General features: G+C 52.3%; 3 protein-coding genes across 3 annotated transcripts; all 3 read left to right on the top strand.

Annotated features, from left to right (window-relative positions):
* Nucleotides 1-765: 765 nt before the first annotated feature.
* On the top strand, nt 766-2,340 carry CGCS363_v012118 (uncharacterized protein; the record flags this gene model as incomplete). The annotated part of the gene is made up of 4 exons (XM_036643967.1): nt 766-1,023; nt 1,078-1,163; nt 1,217-1,295; nt 1,357-2,340. 4 exons carry the CDS (start codon nt 766-768, stop codon nt 2,338-2,340), a joined length of 1,407 nt encoding a protein of 468 aa, XP_036490890.1.
* Nucleotides 2,341-6,965: 4,625 nt separating this feature from the next.
* Nucleotides 6,966-7,936, top strand: CGCS363_v012117 (uncharacterized protein; the record flags this gene model as incomplete). The annotated part of the gene is made up of 3 exons (XM_036643966.1): nt 6,966-7,074; nt 7,238-7,756; nt 7,821-7,936. 3 exons carry the CDS (start codon nt 6,966-6,968, stop codon nt 7,934-7,936), a joined length of 744 nt encoding a protein of 247 aa, XP_036490894.1.
* Nucleotides 7,937-11,176: 3,240 nt separating this feature from the next.
* Nucleotides 11,177-13,634, top strand: mokI (Efflux pump mokI; the record flags this gene model as incomplete). Its single annotated transcript, XM_036643965.1, has 9 exons — nt 11,177-11,434; nt 11,555-11,595; nt 11,687-11,722; nt 11,823-12,049; nt 12,118-12,141; nt 12,194-12,265; nt 12,331-12,837; nt 12,923-13,080; nt 13,182-13,634. 9 exons carry the CDS (start codon nt 11,177-11,179, stop codon nt 13,632-13,634), a joined length of 1,776 nt encoding a protein of 591 aa, XP_036490895.1.
* Nucleotides 13,635-16,125: the final 2,491 nt, after the last annotated feature.

Genomic DNA, 16,125 nt, shown 5'->3' with positions numbered 1-16,125 from the left:
GCGTCCACTTTGTAAGAGGGTACAAGGCAGTTTCGTTGTACTTTATATACAATCGCTGCCTTGAATTACAACCGCATTCTTCGTCAGATTTGGAGGATAGGTTGTTAGTGGAAAACCTTTGCTGAGCTCATGTCATAGACATCAGCCATACCCAACAGCAACAGTGTTAGAGATTCGACTTACAATCTCGTATACGACAGCCAACCAACCCAATCCAAGGTTTAATGCTTTACAGGAGAGTTACAAGCCGAAGTGAAGCTGAAAGTATAGGCTGAGACGGAAGATGTGAGCTGAAGCTAATCAAAGTCGTTCATAGCCTCCTTACAGACACTAGGACCGTCAATATGCACCGCAAGCTTCTCTCAGCTGAGAGACTCAGCTGAGGCTCTCAGCTCAACACTTCAACGCCACGATTTACAATTTTGCCCAGCATGCCGACGGGCTTGCCGATATGACGCTGATATATTACCCACCCGGCTGATGAATAGCTGAACACATTTCAACCAGAAATAGATTCGAGCCGTATCTGGCGTCTAAATGGAAACGAGCGGCCCTATCGGCAGTTAACAACACTATTGTCTACGGTGACGCCGTGTCTCAAGCGTTCATGAGAAGCTGCCTAGTGTTTTAATGTCGCCGAGCTGCGCGCGGAGAAGACACATGATGAAGATAAAAGGACGGTGACGCGGTGTCGAACTAAGTTGATCTTCATCATTCCCAGGTCATTTCAAGACATCGCAAAGCCGCATCCTCAATCACATCAGAATGGCAGAAATCGCTCCCCCTCAGCAGGCTGCCCCGGCGAACCATGCCGATATTGCATCTCAAGATATCAATGGCGACACAGCTGACCTCTCGACCTCATCACCCGGTATCTCGACCGAAACACCTGCCGACACCAAGCCCCTCGACCTCGGTGGACGACTCCTATCAGAAGACGAGATCAAGGAGATGGCTGTGTTCAACACTGCCATTCGGTGTTCCGCACACTTGAATCCCGGATTGTTTTCTTGGGACCTGGAGGTACAAACACCTGTGTTGTTGTTATACGTATTCACCATTCGCTCACCATATCAGGTCGAAGTTCCTGGCTTGCGCAAGAAGCTCAAGCTCGAAGTCGGAGGCAGACTTTTCTTCATGTGGTGGCAACGTCAATTCCTTCGGTGAGAGGTCTGCAAGATTGATACATAGTGAGCCTTGCTGATCGTCCCTTCAGCGGAACGTTCTTCTATTACAACGATCGCCCACAGGTTGGCGTCAGACTCGTCGGCAAAATCACAAAGCCAACCAAGCTGGTATGTTGGAAGCTGAAGGCCCCCCGCAGTATGATCAAGTCGAACTCACAATATCATCAAGAGCCCTCTCACCGTCGAATACACACAGCTCGGCCGAACCGTCGGACGCTTCGTCACACAGGACCACGCCTGGGCAGGCGAACTGAAAGACACGACCGCATACGGCACCGCATCCGACATCGACGCTTTCCAAGACGGCGCCAACGTATGGGATACGTGGGCCACTTCCCAGGACGGCAGCGGCCACTCTCATAACACGGGCACGGTGTTCCTCAACACGAACGTCGAAGACGTGGACCAGCGAGTGGTCGTCGGCCTCAAACGCCTGAACATCGCGCAGGGCCAGCACACCGGCGTCACCGCGTACGCCGAGCTCCCCGACAAGCACCACAAGTTCCCCATCACGCTCAACAAGGACGGCGACAACAGCGCCGACCTGCAGGGCGGCGGGCTGTCCTGGTACTTCCCGCCGCCGCCCACGCAAACCGGTGTATTGGTCGGCAACTGGTTCTCCGGCGCCGTGACTTCGACGGGTTTCCGCAAGGTGGTCAAGTTTCAAGACTCAGACAACGGCGGGCGCCCCCGGCCGCCGATATTCCGTCAGCCGCCCACCGTGTGCGTCTGGCTGTCCGGGTTCGTGCACCGCACCACCGACGACAACTTCAACCTACGCGTCCGCCTGGGCCAGGTGACGAACACGACCTTCGAGCTCATCATCTCCTCGTACGGATATTCCCGGCTGGCGTGGGCCTCTGGCTCCTTCATCGCCGTCGACAAGACGCGAAGCCCTGGGGTGCGTGTCGGAACCATCTCGGCCAACGCGCTCGAGGGCGGCAACTGGAAGACGAAGTCCCAGACGCACAATGTCGGTGTTGGGTTCGGCACCGTCATCGCGGGCTTCACGGGGTTGGACGCCAGCAACAAGAACGGGTTGAAGGTGAACGTCGACGTCGACCAGCAGGCGGCGGATTCGTTCAAATGGACGGCCGAGTCGTGGGGCGACAGTACCATGAATGCTTTCGAGGCCATGTATATCTGTTACTAGAGCATGTTACAGAGGTGCTATCACCGGTTTTGGCCTGCCATTACTTTCAACACTATGCCCAGCCACAGCTGTGCAAGCTCGAGTTACGTCGTCGGCTCCAGTTACGCCTGTGAGCGTAGTATAAACAAGCTCAAGCTGCGTTTCGTCCACATGGGCCAGATGACGCACTTTGCTCGGGACTAGTAGCCGCTTGTTTCAGTCTGATCTTTACCTAGAGGCAGGGTTTACCTTTCGGTAGGCCGCAGATATTCGGACGAAAATAATGGGCAGGTCGGATCGGTGTCCGAGCTCGTGAGGTGTCTCAAGCTAGGGATCCAACGGCCAGCCGCCAGAGCCTCTCTGCCTAAACAAGCGTTCGTGGTTGTTGTCATTGTCTGTCAATATGTCATGTTGCATGTTGACATGTCGCGGTTGCCCCCCGCGAACCCATGGGAAAGGGAGGGGCTCTAGGGGTGTTTGATGGAGCTTCGTGCGGATGACGGGTGCCGAGTATGGAGAAGTTGACGACATGCTGACACTTTCGCGACCGGGAGCCCGGTTGAGAGCTGCGGGTCGTCTCTGCAAAGATGCCGTTGTCTCTCTTTATGCAGTACGATACCATGACAAGAAACAAGATATTGACTGCAATGAGAGAGAAACCAAAATCCTCCGAGCCCGCGATGCAAAATCCTCCACAGCCAGGAATGGAAGTCGTTGAAAGGTCATCATAGAAGTACGCCCCCCTCGCAGAAACCGGCATACAGATCGATCGCCCAGCGGCTGTTGTCCAGTAAATCTTGGCAGCGCCGATCTGGATGTATTTATTTTGGCGGTTCATACGGCAGTAGACCGAAAAAAACACCTAAAATGGAGGGAAAGAGAGGAGGGACGAACGACCGTGCCGGCCGATGATCAGTTGGAGAAATCCTCCGTGGTGCATGTGCCGAACAGCCCAGGCCCTGTCCATTTGGGGATAACACTGTGAATGAGGTGTGTGAGGCTTGGGTCTTGTGAGGGAATGGAAGTTGCGTTGGTCTTGTGCTCGTGTGCTCGTGTGCCACATTCGGGGCCCGGCCAAGCCACCTTTTGTTTTCTATCTTTCCATGATGTAGCATCCGAGAGATAATGATACCACGCTGTGGTGGCATTTGGTGATGTGTGTCTAGCTCAGGGGACATCCAGCTGTGGCCGCGAATGTGATGCTTACTTAACTTTGTTTGGAGTACCTTAGTATGCCCGGAGTACACAAGTGTTCTTGTCCCTTCTGCACGGCAGCATCATCCTAATCCACAGTCAGGGGATAACCTGAAGCCAAATACGGTAACAGAATGGCAGCGACAGCAAACATGTACATCGCATCAAACAACGCGACGGGAAAGTCGATCCCTCGGAAAATGAGAGGCAGGACAAGCAGGTTTTGGGATTGCCGGTGTAGGGCTGGGCCGGGGAGGATTGTTCGTCATAGTGGATTAGGGCGGGTTCACACGTAGCTCCAGTTAGCAATCTTGGCTCAGACCTCTCATACAACGCATCATGTCTCTGTCTCTCCATAGAGTATCGATGGTAGGTCGGTCTTCGGATCTGTTTGGCCCACGGTTTGGTTTGAGACGCGTGGTTTGCCCGTCATCCACAAGTTGTAACATGTTTCTCCGAGAAAAGGGCAAGTTCACTAAGGTTGATTGCAAGGCGCCGTGGTGGGGTTCCTTGACTGGGAAAGGCGGGGGGTTCAGCGGGTGTTCCGTATCGTGCCGCGCTGGGCACTGCACAAGCACACGGCAAGCACCTCATTCTGGCGCCGTCTCATCACATTCTGGCGTCCATGCTATCGAAGACGTGGGCATGGTGCTCTCAGGTTCAGCATTGTGATTACCATTGCCAGTTGTGCATCTACCACCTTACGTTACATGTGTTTTCCCCCTCGCCTCCGGACCATGTTCCGCTGCAAATGCTTGGTGCAAAGAAGGCACAGTCCCTCTTGGTGGCCGTCCTCATCCAAGTCCCCCGATCCCTGTCGTGCTCGCAGATGGCTGGCGGGTGGATTGGCCCGAGGTGTAACCCCCCAAGCCCCCCGCTATCGCTCATCCCCTCGCTATGGGCAGTCAAGAGCGAGAATGGAAGTGGTTGAGTGTTCTGGAAGGGGAGTACGAATACCTGAGATACAAAGCGGTACAAAAGCCGCCGAGACCCATAGAATTGGGGTCCCTTCACAGGCCGCGGCGTTTCCCTGCCAAGACCCCAGAGGCAGCTCAGCACACCCGGCGAGTGGACGAGAGGCCACCAAGAACTGGAAACAAAACATTTCCATGTATGACTTGTACCCTCTGTCTGTCTTGCCGTGCTGCGGTAAGGTACGTTGCTGACCGCCTTAACATCAACCACCACAGTATCTATCCTCTCCTCCCGTGTTCCTGTTGTTGTTTCTGTAGGACAGGCGCGTATGTGAACCAGCCTGTGCGCAGCGCCTCGCCCAAACGTTATTCCTCGCCAAACAATATGCCGCAAAAGCCTCACCGGGATGATGCTACTAGCACTACTAAACAAGCAAAGACAGACATGACGGGATGAGGTGTTTTTGACAGCTCTCGGGGGCTTCGGGCGGCGTCGGCGTTGGTGGGGACGGGAACGACAGGTTGCACCTTTGGGCGTGCTTCTTCCTTTCAGTTCAGCGACGGGCAAGACCAAGACGGCGCTGTGCTAATTAATTCCAGCTGCAGCAAGAGCACTTTCGATGGGTGGCCTGGCCTGGACTTGGGCTGGGCTGTGCTGAGCGCGGCCAACAAGTCGGGTCAAGTCAAGTCAAGTAAGGTAGGTACCTACTAAGTACAGCGAAGTGGGCCTTTCCATGGGCGACGACCCCGCGCCTGGCTGACACTTGCTTCTTCTTTTCCCCTCTCCTCTTATCATTGCTTTGCTTTGCTTTCCTGTGCCTGTCTGCTCGTCAAGAGTCAACAACCAAACCGGGACTTTCTCCGGTTGCCATTTATTCCCGCTTTCTATTCGTGGTTTGCTATTTCAGTCTTAGTGTATTATGTAGTGAACGTCCAGAATGCTGCAAGTGCGCCGCAACTCTCCACCTCACCCTCAACCTCGGAATGTCACTCATGCTCCCCCTCTACTGCTGCTGCTGGTGCCTTCCCGCGGCTGCTGATGGGGATTGGACTCTTTAACGGACCAGGCTATATGCATCGTACCTGTCGTTCACTCCCACATTCGCCCTTCGCTTCATCATCCTCACCAAGCCCAAGCCCGACCCGTTCGCTTCACCGAGTAGTTCTCTCCCCGTCTGTCATCCACCTCTCCATCCACCGTCCTCCACTTGTTCCACGCCCCCCAGAATCCAAAATGGGGCGCTGCCCATGGCTAAACTGACAGCTTCTCCATCGTCGTCAGCCAATGCTGGGCACCGGCACGTCTGCGCCAGGAACACGACGCCCCCGTGGGCCAATTGGTGCTATCCTCCACTGCCTCCAGTGCCTCCACTTACTCGGCCTCTCCAGCCTGCATTGCTGATGCTGATGCTGCTTCCCGTCTTGTCTCCAGTCTACCCATCGTGCTTCGTGGTGCCTGCTTCCCCTTTCTTATCCGCGGCCCCGGTTCAACCATGTCTATCGTGGCCAGCAGCTAACATATCAACGCTGCGAATTTCTTTCTCTTGTTGCCTTGCTTATTGATCTGGTCCTCCTCATCCTCTACCTCCCTATCCTGATCTAGTATAAGGGGACCTTCCACGCCCAACCTGCATGCCATCCATCCTCTTCTACTTCCCCCTTCCACTGCCTCGACCCCTCACCCCTCCCTCTGCTTCTCAAACAGGAAAACTGTACATCTGACCTGCATCGTCCTGCCCTGCCAAACCACCACAGAAACACATCCAAACCACATCAACCCAGAACCCTGCTTCCGTCCGGCCTTGCCTTCCTGTCGTTGGTCTCGCCGTTTGTTCTGGTCCCTTCTCACGTGTCCCGCACCTCCTCTACACAACCACAGAAGGTCTTGTCCATCCCCAAAATCTACTCAAAGATACATACGAGGAGCCTCGAAGCTACTGCTGCGCCAAGACGCAAGCTTCCACTCCTACACCGCGCACCCCTCCCCCATCCACGCACACACATTCGCTGCGTACGGCGGTACACCACACACCACGCACCAAGGGCACCCACCTTTCGGGCAGAGGCATCCCAGTTCCCGCCGGCTCGGACTGAAAGCTTGCAGCCATCGCTGGGCTGCTTTATCCGTGGGCGGCGTCCACTTCGTTTTCTTGTTCCATCGCTTCGTGCGTGACCGACTTCTTATTCCTCTCCCCTGACCCTCGTGTCTTAGAACTTGGAGCCTTGGAAGGCGTCATCTACGTCCAGAACGCTCATTTCCCAACCTTCTCTGCGACCCTCTCGCCCTCGTTATCTCTGCGCACTGCACATACACACGCACGCACACACCCCAACATACATCAGACTGCCCGCCGCCGCATCTCTGCTCGAGCTGCGCTTCACCGTTATTGAAGAGAGCCCGGTTCTCCCTCTGCCGCCCGATGGTCGCCATCTTCTCTTCCACCTTTCGCATCCTACCTTCGACTGGCTACACCTGAACTCGTCGAGACCACGCGCTTCCCAACTTGCACCTCATCCCACCAACCGTCGTTCGTCAAAATGGCCGCCGCCGTCGCCGAACACCCACGATTCTTCCCCACGCGCGCCGACGCGCTGAGTTCTGAGGACTTTGAAACAGCCTCGATCCGTTCCGCCGCACCGTCTTACTGTAAGTAGAACATCCTCACGAGGTCGAGAGCGGGACGCCGGGAGCCTCTGCACTGGCCATGGCCCCGGCAGCGCCTGACATGCCCGCCTGAGCCTCACCTCGACGACACCTGCCTTCCCACCATGGGAAATTCGCCAGAGCCAAAGACTAACAATAAGAAAAGTCTCAGACGCGCCTTCATACCACTCCACTGCACCCAACCCGGAGCCGATACCCGCATACTCGCCCCCGGCGAACAACGCTGCCGCCAACCCGAACGGCTCCACTCAATACCCGACCTCCCTGCTACCCGCCGCCCCGGCCCCGACCCGCTCTGGCACCACAACCCCCCAGCCCCGCTCCGGCCTGCCCCCGATCCCGCCCGCGTCGGCCGTCGTTCCCCAGCTCAACAACTTCCGCATCCCGACATGGTCCACCGTGCACTCCAACCCGACCCTCAACAACGTCGCCCGCAGGCGCATGAACCAGGGCGGAGCCGACCCTGTCGCACACTTGCGGCGCTTCATGTCAGAGCGCATGGCGGAGGAAGAGGCAGCGCAGCGCGCGAGGGACTTTCGCCCGCTCGAGGACCCGTATCTGGTCGGCGAGGAGGCGGCGTCGCGGGCTAGGAGGGAGAGGCTCGCGAGGGAGTCTGGAGACGATATCCTGTGGGACGAGGACCGCCGTTGGAACAGGTTTCTTGGTAAGCCCCTTGCGCATTCCACAGAAGTGAGAGAGAAAGGGAAATGACTGACTCGTTCACACAGCGCAAATGCAAACTTGGGAAGACCGCGATCGCAGCCCCTGGAGGAATGTGCGTCAGAACGAACCGGTCAACCAGCGCAAGAAGCTGAGCAGGCGCCTTGCGGGACGTCTTTGGTAGACCCAACCGCGAGATGATGAAGTATGCCTCTCTTTTGTTTGATGCCGCATGTGGATATGACTTTCTTTCCGAAGCAAAAAAACGAGAGTCCGTCATGCATTGGGACAGGAGTATTTTTGCTGGGCATTTCTTGCACATTTTTCTCTCTTTCAGTTCATCCATCGGCGTTCTTTAGATAGAGCATTCGAGAGAAGCCGATGATTCCTCCCCCTAGGATTGGGGAGATGATTTGATGCCCTTTTTGAGGCTTTTTTGGGAATATAGGAGGGACCATGGGTTATGCCGGTTTAGGAACATTTTCTCTTTCAACATGGTGCATCGCCTGGGTTAGATGCATCCGAGAGTGAGCCCCCTCCTCACGGATAGCCCGTGTGGCTCGGTTCGTTTCGTCGTTCATGTAAGGAACGCTGTACCTACTAGGGTTTTTGTTTTGGGATATGGGAATTTGGATCAAATTGAACAAACTTGGATGATACATCCCGGTGACGTTGTGTTTTTTTACTGTGTGAAGTCTGTGATGACGCCTGTGGTCTCCGAATCGCGATGGTGACATCGTTGGCATGGATTCTGTTGGTTGAAGTGATGTCTACCGGTTAGGCCGAATATCACCTCCCGCGGGGTAGTAGTATTTAAGCACCTTCACCGAGCTTCCTAACAATGTTGGCACCCAAATGGCGTCGTGAGTATGGATGGTGAGTGAAATGTCTGGCTCACTCCGTCTTCTTGAGCTTGGCCTGACATATCCTCGGCAAAATGGTTATGTTATGCTCATTGATGATGATCATCCTCGGCCTCGGCATAGGTGTGGTTCGAATAGAGTCTGGGCAGCCACCGAATAACTCAAGGACAGAAGTGCTGGTCGACGATGAGGTGGTTCCGGCATATCACCTAGCCCTCGGGACAGGATATGATATGCGACTCTGCGAGACATGCGTCTGCCACGGGGTCACTGGCTTTCTTATTCTCGAGATTCGCCGGTGCCAGACTTCAACGATTGCAGACGCCGCTTGCCATACACATCTTTTGTTTTGCGAGACCTATTCGACGAGTTGGGAGGTGAAGTTATATACTCGATCAAAGTCCTCTTGTGAAGGAAGCACTGTATGGATAATGGTGACAAATCTGGTGTCACAACAGGCAATGTATTCAAGGGAAATTCAGCCGCTTCGTGTCAACAAATATGCCCTCTAGTCTATGTCCAAACGTGAGAACACAGCCAAGAATGATACTGCTTGAGGATTGTTTGTTGCACCCACGCCTGAGCAGAGCGGTTCCGCCGCTATTGGTACTTTTTTCGACCCCATACTCTGGATCGAACTTTCGAAGGACGCATTATGTCCGCCGCCCGTCAACTCTGGGCGTTTATTCGCAAGGGGCAAACGGCAGAGGAGGTTATCTGATTTATGAGGTCTTGAGAGAGCACTCTCGTCCGAGGACTCGTTACTTCTTACCGCGGGGCTGGTGCTTCGTTCCAAAAGATGCCTTTGCTGGTCTTCCCATTGTTGAGTTATTTATCGAAATGGCGGGTTCTAACGTTTATATACTTGTTTTGAGACGATATGATCTACTGATGATGAAGTTAAAGATATCCTGGTCTTTGGAGGTCTGGTCTGGCAGTTTGTCGTGAAGCTTGTTGATAGGCTCTGGCAGCCACGGCATCAAAAGCGTCGGTCGAGCCCATTTTGAAGGCCTTCCGGTGCAGAGTTACCGGCCGTTTTCATCCAAGGGAACTGTGTTGACTGAGATGCAAGCTTCTTCATCTCGTGTGTGGATTTAATTTTCCTTCTACATGAGCCTGGTTCGCATTGATTTGATCAACACTGCAAGGAATCTTTGGCCTCAGCAACCGGGTCGGTTTCTGATGCAGCTGCTTATCTTGCCAAGCCTCGGGCCATGGAAGTACTCTCAACAGTTGCTTAAAGCTGCTGATAAATCATATCTGTTGTCTCTCGTTATGGTGTGTATAGAGTCAGCTGAATACTCTGGAAGTTTGCTTCGTTGTGAGGGCTTCTAACCTAAGTAAGTTGAGCATCCACTTTGAAGTTGAACTTGGTATAGGCCGTCAGTCGAAACGGCATCAACCAAGAAACTACGGAAATACTGTCTGTGGTTGTTCTCCGGCGTTTGAAGCACATATCCGGGAGGTTTAGTTGATTTATAGACTCATTGAAATCCTACTTACGAACCGACGACCACTACCCTTCGTCTAGGTACCTGAAAGATTCGCAGATCCCTCGCCTTCGGCGAACAAACCATCTGACCAGGGACGAATAAGAGGACGTCATTTTGATGCATGCTTACAGCTTTGGCACACAGGATCGTACTTGGACTTTTCTAAAATACTTTGCGTAGTCGATGAGATCTATTCTCCATCCCATCCTCATCTCCGACGGAGTCTGTCTGGTCTCAAGCCGATCTCAGTTACTCACATGAAGCAAAGCGATGGTCGTCTCCCTTTCCGTTCAAGTATCCTCTCTGTAACAACATGGCTGGCCTTAAAGTGCTCTTTTTTGTCACTACGATACGGATGGGCGCTCGCAAGATGTAGCCACGGTCTGGGAACCCATTTGATGCGTTCATCTCAAATACCCTGAGTTCAAATTAGGCTCAAGTGGTTCAGAAGAAGGGCCCTTGAAGACCCATCGCAGATCATCTTCAGTACGTGGCATTCAACTCCAGACCATGTTGATGGATTTGAGAAGTACCCATCGTGAATATCGACTTGATATCTATTCTCAGTCAGCGTCAGTTGAGTGCTTGTTTGGGAGCATCCAATCAGGGCTTCGCCAAGAAAATTTGGCTCAATCAGCAAGTCTCATCTGCTTCATCTACATGGCACTACAAAAGGTCCATGTAACCAAGGGTTCTTTTTCACAGAAACTATCAAACCAGTACACTGGCAGTACTAGCTCCGAACTTGGAAGCGGGGTGTCGGGACATGCATTGCTTGTTCCATACCTCTTATAAGTAAGTAATGGCTACAGTCTCATCACACACAACTAGATGTGACCTCTACCCATTCTGCTTACTTACCTCGACAGGTTCGTCTTAACTTGCGTCGCACGCGAACTTTCGAGACTCGTAGACTGAGAACGACGATTCTTGCACCGGACAATTATGGTGGGAGAATCAAAACCACGCGCAGAGTCGAACATGGGACCGTCTTCACCGGCGCAGGTTTCAAACGAGAAGCCACAGCAGCTTCAAGCAGAGATGACAGAAATGACGGCAGAGATAACCATGGCCGCACCAAATTTGGGGCTCCCCGGCCCTAACAACGCTCAGAATGCGCATGGAGACGCCGAAGAGGAAATCCAAGGGACGACTGCTACCGGCATCGGCCCAGAGTCACCAGAAACCGCTGCTAATCCTGCCGTCAATGGCGACTTTGGCAAGGAAGACCACGAGTACATCAGCGGATACAGGATGTACGCTGCCCTCTTCGGCATTATGTCTGTCTTCTTCCTCGTCCTCTTGGATTTCAGCATCACTGCGACGGTGAGTACGGGTAGACTACAGAGTCATGCTACAACCGGTTTTGATAATGATTTCCTGATAATGGGCATCACTGAGCGATACTGGTCAGACAACTAACTATGATGCCTCCCCCGAACCCAGGCTATTCCGTACATCACAAGTGATTTTCACCGGTTGCAAGAGTACGTTTATCCCCTACCAATAGCTCATTTCCATTCTCTTTTGAATTCGTACTTTCACAGCGATGCACATGCTGACTCTAAGACTCAACAGTATCGGATGGTACGGAAGTGCCTATGTGCTTTCGAGGTAACTACACCTCCCTCGGTCCTCCAGACACCCACTCGAGACAACAATAGCAAAGAGAACTTACATAGAATGAATGTGTTCTAACCAATCCGGCCACCAGCGCGGCTTTGCAACCCTTTACCGGAAAACTCTACACCTACCTCAACGTGAAGTACACATTTCTGTTCTTCGTCTTCATTTTTGAGATCGGCTCTTTGCTTTGCGCAGTCTCGACATCGTCCATGTTCTTCATCCTCGGCCGTACCATCGCCGGGCTGGGAAGCTCTGCGTTGGAAAACGGTGCCCTAAACCTCGTCGCCGGAGCAGTGCCTCTGCACAAACGTCCTTGTAAGTTGCCGACGGTATAGCTAAGTGCCTAAAGCATCGGAACTAACACCTCCACTTCCTACTTGTAGTTTACAACGGCATAGTCTTTGCAGGTCAGTAGGGACGATGGAATACAACGGAGGGCCAGCTGACAACAGACTCAAGTCTGCCAGACAGGCATAGTCCTCGGGCCTCTCATCGGTGGTGCCTTGACGCAATACGCGAGCTGGCGATGGTGTAAGCAGTTGCAATCACCCCGGCATTTTTGCGCAACTCTCAACTTCACAACTGACAAACTGCAGGCTTCTACATCAACCTTCCCATCGGCGTGGTCTCCAGCCTCTTCCTCTTCTTCACCCACGTCCCGGAAGAGACGCTCAAGCCACCCTTCTCGCTTGCCCTCCTACGCCGCATCATCCCAGAACTCGACCTGACAGGATTTGCGCTGTTTGCCCCCACGACCGTCATGTTCCTCATCGCGCTGCACTGGGGATCGACCAAACACGGGTGGAGCTCGCCCGTCGTCATCGGCTTGTTCGCAGCTTCTGGTGCTACGTTGGTCATATTCTCCATCTGGGAATGGCACGTAGGCGAGAAGTCCCTCATACCATTTTACCTCATCAAGAGGAGACGGGTATGGGCCAGCGCGATGCAGAGCACCACCCTATTCTCCTTGAACTATGTCGGAGTCAACTACGTCCCTATCTACTTCCAGGCTGTGAAGGGCGTAGGCCCCTCGCTGAGCGGTGTCTACATGCTGCCCTCGATTCTGACGCAATTGCTGTCTCTGGTTATTTCTGGCGCCCTTGGTAAGTTGAGTCCGCCTGCTTCTTGAATATTGAATGATGAAGGACGGAAAGGGTAAGCCTTTTGCTGACTTGAGACTTTCATTAGTAACAAGAATCGGTTACTACCTCCCATTCAGCGTTATTTCAGGAGCGACAACTACAGTCGCTTGCGGTCTGATATCGGCATGGAATCCAAATACGTTGACAGCAGCTTGGATCGGTCACCAAATACTATTCGGTCTGCGCGGGTTAGGACTACAAATGGTACGTCTTTCCCCTTAATTGATCAAATCTTTTCCTTGAAGTGCTATCTGCCATGGGCGTCATCGACTACTGCTGACGGGGGAAAACAACTCGTTGTATAGTCTGTCATCTCAGTCCAAAACGCCGTCACGCCAGCCCAGAGCCCCAGCGCGATAGCCTTCTTGCTGTTCGTCGAGAATCTGGCATCGGCCGTCTTCACAGTTGTGGGCAATGCAATCTTCACGCAGACCCTTATTCGGCAAGTCTCCATCTTGGCACCTTCAGTAAGCCCCGAGGCGGCGCTCGCGGTGGGCGGAAGCGCGGAAGCCGTGCGAGGCTTGCTGCCCCCTGGCAGTCCGGAGCTCCACGGACTGCTGCTCGCGTTCTCGGATAGCATCAACGCCGTCTTCTATTTGTTGGTGGCGCTCGGCGCGGTGTCGTTTGCCGCTTCTTGGGGTATGGGCTGGGTGAATGTGCGGAAGAAGGCGACGGAGCAGAATGGTACGGAAGGGGTAGTTGAGGGCGCCCGCGGTTCCGACGGCATCGAGAGAGGGCCAGAATCGAAATGTGCTTGACCGTACCCAGTTTTAGGAGGCAAGAATCATGTCAACAGCTCCATGCTATTGCTGGTAAATCGTATCCCGCGTTCCCTATCACCAGTAGTATTAAGTAGGGCAAATACCAAGGAGGTTTCTCCAGATATACAAATCGCACAGAATTTGGCTCACACGTATCCAAAGACGCCCATATCTTGAGTCGATCTTGATGTTTGAAATGTATTCAATTAGTAATCGAAACTGTTAGATGACGCTTAAATAGAATCTCGTGGCCGAGGAGACATGTTAATTTTGATGAGCAGGATGCTGCCACCTGGAGTGTTGCATGCTTTTGACAGAACTTATCGATCTTCGCCGACTACTTCGAAATGAATACTTGAAGGACTTGGCATGTAGATGCAGGATAGAGGCGGAGAAGCAACCCTCTTCATGTCTCTTGGGTTGCCTGATCTAGCCTCCTGGTACGTATGAAGGTGATTACTGTAAGAAGAGACGAAATACTACTATTTGCCATTGTCCTCTAGAGTCTTTCTCCGTTGTAGTATGGTACTTTATATGTCGATCTTCTAGTTTGACGACCTTGATGTAGAAATATCTCTATTGGGTCTTTTGGGTGAGCCGCTAAGTATATCACAGCTGGCAATTAAATGCCGGGGGGATGTGAAAGTTTCTGCGAACAATAAGTTCAGCAGCCTTGTTGGTCCATAATCCTGCGAAACGAATCGAGAAAGTAGCAAGTGATAAAATTTCTGCCGCTTATAGACAGAGAAATCCGGACTGTGCTAAGCAACTGCCGCCTTCTCTCATCTCCATCAGTCCTCACAATTCGTCTTCTGTTCAAGTATAAATACACTCACAAATTGAGAAAATACATAGTGCTCGTCAGGAATGCGTTCATAGTTGGAAGGAACTATTCCTCAGACGTGAGGAAATCCAGGATGCAATATGCAAGAACCTTCATGACGGCGATGTTATTTAGTCTTAGCTTGATGCTCAAGAGTTGAAGACCGTTATATAAGCTCTAAAATACTGTAAAAATAGCATAGATATAAGTTACATATATATCTCATCATCTTCGTCACCCCCAGACTCGGGCCCCAATCGAGTGACCCTATAGTAGATGCGGATTAGGATGAGCCTGGCTCAGTCCCCAGTCAACTTTTGTACCTAACTTGTGCAGAACCGAGTTAAGGATCGTGAACATACCTTTGTATCTCTTCGTTCATTACGCTGCATACACCCAGACCAAAATTATGGGACAGGCTTCCACGTCCAAGTTACTCCCGGGCCTTGAAGCTCACGCCAAAGGCTCGCTCGCAGCGCTGGCCAAATGTGTCTTTCGTTGTGGCAAGCTGGTCAAGTCGAAGAACGTTATTGGTCTGCCTGCTCTGAATTCTCAGCGGCCAGTTCTCTACTCATAGCGGCATTCTGTACACTCGTTAGTCTGCCATGCCTCGGAGCAACGCAGAGCCCAGACACTAGGCCAACACGCTTGCCAGTATGCTCTAGGCCTATGTATATGTCGGCATCTACTCCGAAACTGAGATTGTTTTCCTTCAAGGAAGCGATAGTGACGCTCTTCCACGGAATTCGCTCATCGACACATCTCCAACCTGAGACGAAAACCGGTTGATAACTCGATCAAATGCAGAACCTTCCTATGTAAATTCATGGTATATCTTCGTGTCCTTCGTTTATCATGGTGCTATACTCAGACTGCGCTAAAGATAGAGATGATGGATGGTATTAGGAACAACCCCTCCAATGACTACGAAGATATTCGCATTTCAAACCTTCATGTTGTCTTACGAAACTAAATCTGTATGAGATGAAGTCGTCTACCCCAGCAAAGTATTTTGAGCTACAGAAAGACTGGTTTTCGGGTATCTTCAAAACTTTGTTCACGGAGAGACCTGAAGCTTATATCAACCTGGGAGTTGCAAGACCTTACTGAGAGAATGATACCACGCCAGCTAATGCGACAGTCAATTGCCTGACGCGTGGTTTCATAGGTCGGTCGTCTTGTGCCGGGGACCCAAGAATCTCGGGAGAACCATCTATATAAATATTCTGGAGTCTCTCAGATGTCCATGAGACGGCTCAACAATAGTATTATTGGTTACCAAGCTCTTCACTTTATTGTTAGCGACCTCACCACTGTACTTTGAATTTACTCCTTCTGAAACACATATCTGGAATACACATCAGCATCTCTTTCCAGACGTTCAAGGCTTATTCAACACTGAATGACCTCAGAAGAGCCAGGAATAGCGACGTGGGAGGGCGCTGCCAGAGATCAGCGCTCACCCGCTAAGTGATTGATGCACTCTTGCCTGGCGATTACATTCCTCAAGCAATTCTGTCTGGCAACTGATGCTCCGTACGCCAATTTTGCTTCACATTTGTGTCTGTTCAAAACGATTGGGCACTTTCATATGGTATATGTATGCATATGGAAGCTGCCCTTCGCCCACGAATTTGGATATGATATCATTTTTTTTTTGACGTA

The sequence above is a fragment of the Colletotrichum siamense genome (genome assembly GCF_013390195.1).
Source record: "Colletotrichum siamense strain Cg363 chromosome Unknown KSG_Cg363_contig08, whole genome shotgun sequence".
NCBI classification, from domain to species: Eukaryota; Fungi; Ascomycota; class Sordariomycetes; order Glomerellales; family Glomerellaceae; genus Colletotrichum; species Colletotrichum siamense.
The sequence above is the reverse complement of the archived record's forward strand: the minus strand, read 5'-3'. Positions and strand labels throughout refer to the sequence as shown.